Genomic DNA, 12,516 nt, shown 5'->3' on the forward strand with positions numbered 1-12,516 from the left:
AGGCACTGGTTCTCAAACTGGGGGCGTGAAAGCATCTGAAGGGGGCGTGAAGCTGATCTCAACTAAAAAAAACGCGATTTGCTTACAAATAAATATTATTTCTCTGTATTCAGTCTGAATTTCATATCTCTCAACCACAGTCGTAACCTTCCATGCCATCAAACTATCCTTTAGGTTTGCTAGCATCTTCGCAGCATTTTGCGATATGACGATAAGGGGGCGCGAAATCGTTCACCATCATAAGGAGGGCGTGTCTTATAAAGTTTGATAACCACTGTTCTAAGGTAAATAGTTCCAATATTAGTTTTTATGTTCAATTTCTGGCGCGACAGCCAGATCTTAAGGTCCACGCAGTTTGAAAAGTTTCAATTGCTAAACATCACAGAAATCCTAAACGAGATTTACATAATTCGGATGACGAGCGTGATTTCAGATTGGCCTCTTCAGTTTCAAATATTTCAGTGATTTGCTTATAAAAAACGATTCGCGCGTGTCGTAGTTAGATTCGATCTCTGTAGGCCTATACATAGAATTAGGGTATTTATATTATATCTAAACATAGTGGAAGCGTGTTTGAAGCTAACATGATTATGATGCTGTCAGCATTGTGTGTCCTGGAGCTGAACCAAAAGTGGAATTAGAAAATCTATGAACAGATCGCTGCTCACAGATTTAAATTTCAATCCTGTTCTAAGAATCGGGAGTCGGGACAACCAACTTTCATCTCTACATAGTTTTAACGAGTTGGTTATTGAGGTCGACCAGCCTATGAAATCTCGCCACTGTTTCTGACGAGTGTACGATATCATCAAAACAATGTTTGATTTGTTTTAAATAAGCATATATATTGTCTCAATGTCCTCACTATACAATCAAATACCAATATGCGTTTTGGGTTATAATCCCAATTTTACATTGTGCGGCCCGCGAATGGATTCAGATGTTGAATGCGGCCCGCGAGCTCAAAAGTTTGCCCACCCCTGCGTTAGAGCGTTACTTCAGTGCTGATTTACAGTATTTCGGTCGAGTTTGGCCGCGTATTTCACCAAACTTCTCAAAGAAACGGTGACCGATCTATTTAAATATACTACCAAATATTTCCAGTAAGTTGGTTGCATTAAAAATGGAATAAACTTCCATGAAAAATGGACAAAGTTGCAAAAAGTTTCATGAAAAAAATGGACAAAAGTTGCAAAAAGTTGCACTATAAGATTCCTTCAAACAGCTTAAAACAGAATTCTAGATAACTTTCGAGTATTTAGCTCTAAAAAAATGTTGCAAAAGTTGCAAAAACCTGCCCTAGTAATAATATTAGTCATAATAGACCTGATGCAACATGCCAAGCGATATCGATTGGCACAATCATGCATGCACATTGCCCATGAACAAACGATGTTTCGTGGACCGACAAGTTATGATTGCATTGGTTACAAGATGCTCAATTTCACAAAAAAAATTACGTAGTGTTATTTTTATCTCTATTTTATTGAACAATTTTGGGCGCTTATCGCCGATAAGGCCATTTGCGCCCGATCATGAATATTTTCCTTTGCTTGGTCTTTGCTTGTGGTACGATTTCTGCGGACGACTTCCAGTCACACTCTCATCCACTCTCTCTCGCATGCGTCCTCGTCAGAGTCAGTTGCTGCCTATTTTCCTAAGCTCGCCTTTATTTGCTTCATCTGAGCTTTTCGTACGAAGACTGCATATGCAGTGAGGTCAGCGATGGGGAGACCAGATGAACCTCCGACACATAGAAGTAGGACCGAAACGGGAATCGAGCCACTACCATTGTCGTTGTAAGACTGGCGCATAACCAACTGCGCCATTCGGTTCCCCAGTTTGGTTGCCGCAGACCATTCAAAATTAGCAATTTTTCGCGGTCCCGGTGAGTTCTTTTTCTGCGGGACCTTTTGCCCCCAGATCATACACAGTCTTTTGACAGAATATATATTTGTCTTCTACCTCGAACACTGCACTACTTACCTGTGAGAAACGAGATGCGACGGTCAGAGAAAACCGAATCCAATATGGGCCTGCGTGAAGTAAAATAAGGTTTATTTAAATCATGTAATACATGTAGAGCTGCATCATGACACTACTCTCTACTCTTTGCCAGTACCGAGTGTAAAGGGATAGTCCCTGAAAAGAGACACAGTTTGCCCTTCATATAAAGTTGCAGGATGTGTTGTTATCACTTTCCTTTCTTACACTTGATGCTCCTAAACCTCGGCAATTATTTTTCTGTATGCATGAACCTGAATATGCCAACATTCCAGAGTAACTTCATTTCATTTTTAGGCGATGGGATTCCTCCCGTCTTTGACTTGCTAACGATGGACTATTTCATGTTTGAACTCCAATGTCATTGACCCATCATGTGCTACACGTGAAGAAGGAATTTTTGGTGCACTTCATTTGATAGCGGTGTCCGTTATCAACATCATCAGAAATGGTGACAGCAAAAAGCCTAATTATTAGTTTAAAGCAGGGGTCTCAGGACATTTTGTGCGGCTCGCGTCAGAATTTCGGATTTTCAAGACCTGGCAACATTTAATTCGGAATATGTGTCTCTGAGAAGCGAATGTTTGGCCTAGTATCTAATATTCAAAGGCTGAAAGGTAAACACTACGATATCTGTCAGCTACCCGACAGTCAGTTTACCGCGATAGCATGTCTGCGATCTCGTGAAACAATAAAGATCAATGATTCCACGCAATCTCCTCATAATTTAATCCCTCGGAAACTTCTCAGTTAACAGCCTTCAATCACCCGACTGATATGAAACCAGCATCCCAAAAACGCGCATACTTTCTGATTAACTCATAAGGCGGAAACATTCCAATAAAAAGAAATTGTTCAGTAATCAAACGATAGACGGCGATCAAACCGTTTTGGCGTTTTCTGACTCCCGAACTTACAATGGTCGTTATGTTCAAGGCGCAATGAAATTAGAGCTGGGCATAATGACTCGAGTACCCGTATCTGAGTTGAGTATAAATTCTAGTGATTCAAGTTGAGTAGCGAGAGATGACGTTTTTAGTACTAACATTATACGCTCTTAGTCACTAAGAGGTAATTTATCATCGGGAATGTAGCTACGACGATTACAGCAGTTTCAAGTAATCACAAACGATTTTATTCGAAAGTAATTCGAAGTAGTCGTATTCGTAATCGATTTCTTTGCAAAAGACTGATTACTATTTACATGTACAGTGACTATAAAGAAATATTCTGATAATTAAATTTTGTTGCGCTCAAGTACAAGGCAGTGTTGGGATCAAGTCACTGCCTTCGAGTCACGAGTCATTTCGAGTCATTGCACATTTTGACTCGAGTCAAGTCAAGTCAATCGATTTTCAAAGATGACTCGAGTCAAGTCAAGTCACTCATTTTTGGAGGTGACTCGAGTCAAGTGAAGTCAAGTCACGAGTCAAGTCACAATTCAAGTTAAGTTGCCTTTTCGAAGCATGAAGCATGATTACATCATTGCATTTCGCTAGCTGTCTGAATTACAGATTGAGTGGTCATTGATTCTGCACCGATGAACGAATGTAGAGTGAAATATACACGCAATAAGGCGATGTATCGCTGACATATACGGAGAACTGTTAAACTACATAAGTAATTGCACAGCCTCAGTTTATAGTTGCCAGCCTTAATAGATAATAGAGAAACGAATTGATAACATGCAATACATTACCCATTTATACATATTGCTATGATACACTTCGAGTCTGCGCCAATGGTTGAGGAGCATATAAACCAGGGTTGTAACCAAGTCATAAAGCTCCGAGTCACAAGTCAATGTCACTTTTATAGTTTTGACTCGAGTCAAGTCGAGTCATTATCAATTCACCACCGAGTCAAGTCCGAGTCCAAGTCATCGAGCAGAGTTCCGAGTCCGAGTCATGATATAATGACTCGAGTGCGAGTCCAAGTCATTGTGTTGACTGCTCAGTTTCCAGTTGAAGTCTTGTTAAACCCACTTTTATAACTCTGTTTGTTGATATCGAATGATTCGCATGTATAAAATAATAATTTTCCTCACTTTTAACAGTTCCTGGTCGCATTTTCAGGTACCAGTACCAATAGACGAAATCCTAATAGGGTGGTTACTTTACTGTTCTTCGAAATTACAATGAAATATCGGTCTTGACCGTCTGAATCTCGAGTCATATGACTTGGTTCGAGTCATGCGCAATGACTCGAGTCCAAGTCGAGTCAATACACATATTGACTCGAGTCGAGTCGAGTCATTTCCGTATTTTGAGAAAATGACTCGAGTCAAGTCGAGTCATCAGAAAATCGTGACTCGAGTCTGACTCGAGTCCTCATCAAACTCTCAGATCAGTCTACTATGCCTTAATTCACTGCTATCTCATTTATGGGATCCTAGTTTGGGGACCTGCTGCGAAAAAACATCTGCAGAAATTGCAAGTCTTGCAAAATCGAGCCATACGAATTCTCTGTCGGAAATCTAGATATGAGAATTGTAATAGCATGTATCGTAGCGTTAGAATATTGAAAGTGGAAGACATTTTCAAATTTGAGGTAATGAAATTCATGCATACCTATCATCAGGGTGAACTGCCACTATATTTTGATAATCTGTTCAAGATACCTTCAGATACCCACCAACATCATACCAGATTTTCCTCTAACTTGTCTCTGTCTGAACAACACCACTCTATCAGTCTAGTGCAAAATTCAATCAGTTTTATTGGTGTCAATGTTTGGAATAAGCTGCCACCTAATCTCCGCAATTTAGACTCTTGTGCTTTTAAAAAACAATGTTTTCAATCTCTTATCTCCAGCTACCGCTGAATTGTATTTGCGTTGTATTTCAAATTGGTCCGTGATACTGTGTTTATTTTTTTTTTTTCATTAGTTATCGACTGTGAAAATTGCTCCTGTCCCGGGTGGCTCGGCTCTGAAGACTTTGTCATATCGAGCCTCCCGTCTACCTTGCATGTCGCATTTCACTGTGACATTTTTGTAGTGTTGTGTTGATATGTAATGTATACGAATAAAGATTCTCTCTCTCTCTCTTACAACCCTGATATAAACTATATTCGATTTCAATTTCAATATACCAAGAGGTTTGGGTAAGGTAAGAACGTAGCGCAAAAATAGAAATTTTCGATTGAATCACTTTACTACTAGTTTTCGACAACGTAAACTGTAAGTTTCGATCAATTCGTTTGTGGTCAATTTATTTGTGAGAGAACAATGGAGGCTCAGTTAAACGCACGATCATTGACTGATTGGTCGCTCTCACGGGTTACACCAGTGTTTCGCGAACAATCCGAACATATGCAAGATAGTGACTTTTATCGACACTGGTTAGTTGATGACTTGAAATTGACTCGTGAATTTTGCTCCGAGTCACGAGTCCATATTTCTGATACGTCGAGTCAAATCAAGTCATTTTAGCAAAGTGACTCGTGTCAAGTCATACGAAAAAGGTGACTCGAGTCTGACTCGAGTCAAGTCATGACTCGAGTCTTCCCAACACTGGTACAAGGATATCTATTTCATCTTTTAGTCACAGAGCTTTGAATCATCTCTGACGTACAAAGGGCACTCACTCTCACAGTGCCTATTTCTCCGATTTCGACACGCTGTTCCCTGTAAGACTCAATGCGTTTAAAACATTCTGTCGAAAATAGCCCTGTCCAGCATGACGAGCGTGTGTTAAGAGAGAATTTGCGATCTAAAAGTAAGAGCATAAAAGTTCCCGTAACTCATTTTACTTGAATTAAACCGCTGCATTTATGGAAACATGTTGCAGACGGCGTCATTATATTTGGCATCGAGCACGGCACAAAACTTCGCGATCGCGTCGAATGCAAATTTGCAACGATAACTCCGGGATAGTTAAAACTATTGTTACTATATAACAGGGGTGAGCAAACTGCGGCTCTTTGAGGCTTTAATTGTGACTCTTAATGATTGCAATGCACATTGGGGTTCTTCAAAAATGACTTTATTCTCAAATCGTACTGGCTACTTGATAAAATTGTTAGGTTACCTAATTTAAGCCTACACACAAAATGTGGTTGAATTCCATCCAGTAACCGCTTTGCTACAGGAGAAGTAAGTGTCGATTTATTATATAAAGATAAATAATAAAAAATTTGAATCTTTTCTGTTCACCCGATGAAAGTGTTAGGCCGTCTATAGAAACGATGCTCATTTTTGTATGTGCCCGACGTGGGCGTTTATTTCTAAAAGGACTTATTGCAAATCAAGATATTTCAAATATATATGGTCATAAAAACAGTTGTGAAATGACAATAAAATATCATCGGCACAATATAAATTCATTCCTTCGCAGGTTCACTTCTGCTTCTGCTTCGGTTTCATCGTCTTCTTCGTCATCATCATCACTCGGATCATCGTCATCAGATTCATCATCGGCCGAGTCCTCTCCCTCAGATTCGTCGTCGTCGGGATCATCTCCAGCCGGGTCGTCGTCGTCAGGATCATTTCCGGCTCGCGTCTCGTTTTCTCGATCGGACTCGGGTCCGTCTTCGCTTCCATCAAGGTAAGTTTGGATGCGCGTTATCCATTCGTCGGCCTTTTCCTTCAAGGAGATCATCTCTCTCGATTGAATTCATCTTCTGATTTTCTTCAATATTTTCTTCGTCATGTTTAGTGTCCAGCTTTCAGTTTCATTCTGCCATTTGTTTTCGATGTCCAGTTTTTGTTTTGTTTTTAAAATTTTCTTTTTGAATATTGTGATCGTCAGCAGTTTTAGGCTGCTACCGTTGTCTTTATTTGGAAGGATCTGTTCTTCTTTCAGTTTACCTGTTTTCAGGATTCTTGCAACCTTGCTTAAAACCCGAGTCGACACCTGGCATTTTGCAAAAACATGCTTGACATTATCTGTCGCATGTCTGCAAAATTTGCATTCGTACTTCTCTCTTTTCGCCTGACCTGGCGACAAGAGGTTTCTTTTCTCCTTTCTTTCTCCAAAGTTATATGCGTTCATCGCAATTCTGTAGTTGTTAACTTTTTCTTTGTTCGTTAGTTTTGGTTCTGCATTTCTGTAAGCGTTGTTGACTTTGTACCATTTATTCTTGTTTTCCACTTCTAATGCGTTCTCGAATTGTTTGTTTACTTCTTTGTATATCAATTTGAAGTTTGCTTCTTCCCATTTCTCTTGATTCCAGTTTATTTTTTGCTGTGATTCTATCAGCTTTTCCCACTCTTTCGCTGGCTTGTCTGTATGTGGGGTACTGTTTGAATAGATTCCTTCATTGAATCTTTTTATTTTTGTACTAATTTGATATATTGCTTCATTCTCCCAAAGTTCGTTCGGTCTTTTTATTTTTGCCAGCCTGCTGATTTTCATTAAATCAGAGGCGGTTATTTTGGAACTTGGGTATGGGACATCTAGTCCTCCTTCATACTTGGATTTTATCAGTGTTTTGCGACTGATCGTTTCTATTTTCTCAGGTACTATCAAGAATCTGAAAAACATCCTTTCAATTTCCCTGACTATTGTTTTCTGCGGTTGAAAGATCCTGGCAGTGTACAAGAGTTGTGTTACTGCAAGACTGTTAAGTATAAGGATCTTCCCTACCCACGTCAGGCTTCTTCCTTCGTAGTTTTTAAGGATTTTTCTTATTTTATCTTTTTTCTCGTTCCACATCTCATTTACGTTATTTACTCCATATTTGTAGCCTAATATTTTAACTTGTGTTTTAATGATATTTTTGTATTTGCTTTTCTCTAATTCTTCCTTCGCTTCAGCCGTGACGGCGAGGATTTGCGTCTTTTCTTCGTTGATCTTTTGCCCTGTGGCGTTAGAGAATCTTCCAAATTCTCTCATCAGCTCATCTATAGATTCTGATGATTTAACTATCGCAGTTACGTCATCTGCATAGTTCTGTATTTTGGTCTCGTTTTGACCCCATCTTAATCCTTTTATTCTTGTTTTTATTTTAATCTTTCTGGTCAGTGGCTCTCCACATAGCGTGTACAGGCTCATACTGAGCGGACAGCCCTGCCTTATCCCTCTTTTAATCGCAATCTCCTCCGACGCTTTCCCGTTAATTTCTATTCTCGTTATTGCTCCTTCGTATAGTTTTTTGATGAGTGTGTTGATGTTAATTCCCAACTCTAGTTTTTCTAATACGCTGAACATGAAGCTGTGATCCACCATGTCGAATGCTTTACGCTGATCTATGCTCACTATGTGTATCTTCTCTTTCTTCCTTTTCGCTATGTCGATGCTGGTTTTTATATTTAGGGCTGCGTCAAATATCGATCTATTTTTTACGGCACATTTTTGCTCTTGTGATATGACCTCTGGCAATATGTTGTTTAGTCTTTGTGTAACAATTTTTGTCAAGATCTTGTAGTCCGAATTCAATAGAGTTACCGGTCTGTAATTCTTGATTTGTTTTGGGTTCCCTTTTTTAAAAAGAAGTTTAGCTATGCCTACGTGCCACGATTCGCATGTTTGACCATCCCTCAAGGCTCCATTAATAGTTGCTAGCAATTCGCTTTTTATTACATTCCAAAACGACTTATAAAATTCGTAGGGAAGCCCGTCTGAGCCTGGCGTGCTTCCGTTACTCATGTTTCTAATCGTTTGGTGCAACTCTTCTAGCGTAATTTCCGAGTTAAGTTCTTCTCTATCTCGACTATTTATCCCGCTATCATTCATAGTTTCTATGAATTTCGCTGTATCCTCCTTTCTATCCTCCTCTATTACTTCGTGTTTTTTGTTCCATAGTTCTCTATAGAACAACGTCGCTTCTTCAACTATGTCTTCTTTTCCTATTAGCGACTTTCCTTCCTCATTAATTAGTTCCTCTATTCTTGTTGATTTCTGTCTTAGCTTGATCTTATCGAAGAAGTACCTCGTGGGTTTTTCTCCTTGTTCAAGGTCTAGGATTTTGGCTTTTCTACATTCTTGCAGAATTCTATTTTCCTCTCTTTCCCTAATCTTTTTTTGCACTGATGCATATTCCTGTTCCGATTCAGAACTTCAACGCGCATCCGGTAGAGCCACTCAAATCAGTTTGAGCTCTGTGTCTGGCCACTTTTATCCAGAGAAAGCCGGGAAAATGTTGCTAAAAAACGTATTAACTTTACTGTACTCTTTATAAATCTCAATATGGATATCTGGTGACCTTGGCATCTTGTGAATCATATCGGCGAGGGAATTATGATAATGGAAATGCCTCAGTCGACCTGATACGCCATAATGTCGTGATAATCCAATCGATACAGTACTGCTGGTTTGCACGCACGCACCAGACCGCCAAGTGATTGAGTCATCGGCGAGGGACGCGTGTGTACTTGTTAGGTAGCGTTAGTTCCAGGACATTTACGAAGCTTATAGAGCACGTAAATGGGTCACTTTAGTATTGATAAACGGAGATTGTCGAGACCTAACTATAAGAACAAACCACAAAGGCATATCATTACTAAAACGTAAGGTTCATGACGTTAGTTGGTAGCACTTCATACAAACATCATTCACACGTTTGCGGGGAATATACACCGAGTAGAATTGGTCCTATTGCGATATATACATGACTATTGGCTGTTAGTCTGATGTAGATAAAATCTTATGGGCATGTACTCTCCACAGAAACAATCTAAGAATGTCTACTTCCAATAGAATTCAGGATATATCACATTATGTTACGGATATTCGTCCCTGCGTTTGATACTAGTGTGATAGTCTGCAGGAATTCTCTTCGCGACTTTCAGAAGTGGTGTTTATTTTGTCCTTGAAGGTAGAGATTAAATAGTTCTATTGTAAGAGACAATCCGCAAATGCCTATCATTACTACATATATACCGTTATGAGACTGCTCTTTGTATATCCAGACGTACACTTTTGCGTAGGTATTTGCGCTGAGTAATATTGTATTTATTCCGAATTATACTTGAGCATTAGCCAGTATTTAGAATCGTATAGGCAACAACTATCCACAGACACAATAAATGAAGATATATCACTATTAGAACTTCGATTTTTATCCCGTTATGTGACGAGTATTCATCCCTCTGCTTGAAGCTGGTACGGCAGGCTGCGAGAATTCTTTTACCAATTTTCAAATGCAACCGTGAGCGGTGCTGACATAACTAGTATCATTGTTTCAGCACGAAAAACAAAAGCTAACAAGCGCTATTCATAGAAACAAACTACAACTGGCTATGACGAATATAACGAAATATACGACAGTGTATATGATGGGTATCGAGAACGCGCGTGTCCGCGAAATGATGCGGTCGGCGGATATTTTTGTCGCGCGGGGTATCACGTAGATATTGAACACCTTATATATAACTAATATCACATATAAATATATGTGTGGACTTGTATGAACACTAGCATTTCACTAGAAGAAACAACTATGCCCTAAGTCGGCTAGAACAAAACATACAGTACGTTATATGAAAGTGGTCAATGACGCGCGCTATGCCGAGACAGAGTATTTTGCAGCATATTTATATACGGTGTTTGATATCCGATTTCGACGTCTTAGATATAATGCATATAAAATAATGTGGTATCAATGAACTTGCACAAACGATATCTATTCGCAGAAATGAACAGCAACGACCTAGCACGATTAGAACGAGATATATCGTGTTTCTATTGCAGTACGATTCCCTTGTACCGGCATGGGTAAAAATACCCACGCCGGCGCCAATCGGGAATACCGTGATGACATCTTAAATGCTCAACAGCAGTTAAAGGAACTTATCCACACTGCTTTGGCGTCATATCATCCTGCTTTCCATATGTCCACATGATAAACACTACACTATTTTCTACGGCGGCATTTTTCTTCAGCTCCTCACTGATTCAAGTGTCACCCATATCCCCCCCGAGTTTTCCGCATCCTTCAAAATACAAATCGCCCCTTGATGGGTTGCTGGAGCGAATGGTGTAGTTCATTTGAATATATGAATATCCTTATTTCTGGCCACACAACTAGTGACTAAAACACCATTGTTGTGGCAGGCTTCACGAAACTTGATTTTAAATTTAATGATAATAACATGTGTGGGGAGTATTGATAGGATAAGAATCGCCCGAAATCTGTAAGCAGCATTTTGCGTAATAACTACAAGCAGTGACTGTACCATGCCTCTCTTTCTGCGATGAGCATATACACTACAGCTAGCAACAAATATCAGTAAAAAGCTTCGTATTATCACCAAAATCGTACTCAATGACTTCTTACAAGTGGTTACTCACCTCTCATATTTGGTTGCGGTGAGAATGACAATCGTGATGAGGCAAGCACTTGACATCATCAGCATTTTAGCATGGCATTTCCGGCATGCGATAAGGGCGATGGCGGTATTCCACGCCCGTACTTTCAAAGACATCAGGCAGAGAACGTTGCTTATAATTTAGTAATTTTACCGAGCAAACCAGTATGCGAACTTTCTAGCATATGCTTGGTGGCGAACCTACGAAAAGCGCGTGTTACAAGATGTCAAAGACAATCATTTAGGTTTAGAAAAATCCTGACTTGAAAATTGGTATCTAGAAGTTTTACTTACTATTATCTTGAAAATTTATTTTTACGCGTACATGGAACGATGATAATTGTCAATTTGGCGAATCTCATCGTCGCTAATGGTTGGGGTGACTTGCTATAGGTTATGCATACAGTCGCGGTGCGATACAGCAGCGAACGGCATCGATATGGTTATCGATCATTATTCTACAGTCAACACTACATCAACGAAGTCTAGCTTGTGGTTCACGGATCAAATTATATAGGCGCGCCGGTGATATGTTCAATCAATGGGGTGTGGGATCAAGGTCTAACTCAGTGGTTCCCAACCTTTTTCGACCCATCGCCCCCTTATCAAGGTCAACACCGATCATCGCCCCCCAAATTTTGTGCACCGATATCGCCCACGTTGGGAACCACTGGTCTAACTGAAACCGACAGTTGCATTTCCCGGCTTTCACATGTTGTAATTATCTTCGCGAATACCGCAGAATGACTAATTGTAGATGCCACGACTAATTTTCCTTGTTATCGTCCTTCGCGGGTTTCGCGACACGGTCCCCATGACAAAATCTAAATCGTATACATTGACTGGATTACTGGTTCACTGTCAGAGTTGGATCGGGTGTAGTTGAAACACGTAATCACGTAAGCAAACAGGAAAGAAGGAGAATCGGAGTCACAATCGATACTTTGGTAGGTTGGCAGGACAATTTCATTCGACCAAATGATAAAAACGTATCAAAAACTGCATTTTACTTGTTCCAAAGTTGCAGTGGAACTAGTCCGTTTCAATAAGTAGCGCAGGTGCAGGGCAGTCAGTAATTCTATACTGAACAAGAACACCAGTAACCGCCTCTGAATACAAGTCATATAATTCGAGGTAGCCTTCCTAGTACACGCTCAACTATCAATTTCAAACTACCGGGGAAGATGAATATTGGTTTGTATTTGTATTCAGAAAAATTTCCCCCGTATTACGATACTGGGTATTCAAAACAATAAAATACAA

General features: G+C 39.8%; 1 protein-coding gene across 1 annotated transcript in view; it reads right to left on the bottom strand.

Moving 5' to 3' along the window:
- Positions 1-11,885, bottom strand: part of LOC145436236 (alpha-(1,6)-fucosyltransferase-like) — a 35,717-nt gene extending 23,832 nt beyond the window's left edge. The window contains exons 1-2 of the mRNA XM_080313595.1: positions 11,237-11,885; positions 1,987-2,036 (exon numbers count right to left, since the gene is read on the bottom strand). Coding sequence (XP_080169721.1) covers positions 1,987-2,036; positions 11,237-11,370 — 184 coding nt within the window. The 5' untranslated portion in view covers positions 11,371-11,885. The remainder of the gene's footprint in view (positions 1-1,986; positions 2,037-11,236) is intronic.
- Positions 11,886-12,516: the final 631 nt, after the last annotated feature.

The sequence above is a fragment of the Botryllus schlosseri genome, chromosome 3 (genome assembly GCF_051294905.1).
Source record: "Botryllus schlosseri isolate E-star chromosome 3, Bs_hap1, whole genome shotgun sequence".
NCBI lineage: Eukaryota > Metazoa > Chordata > Ascidiacea > Stolidobranchia > Styelidae > Botryllus > Botryllus schlosseri.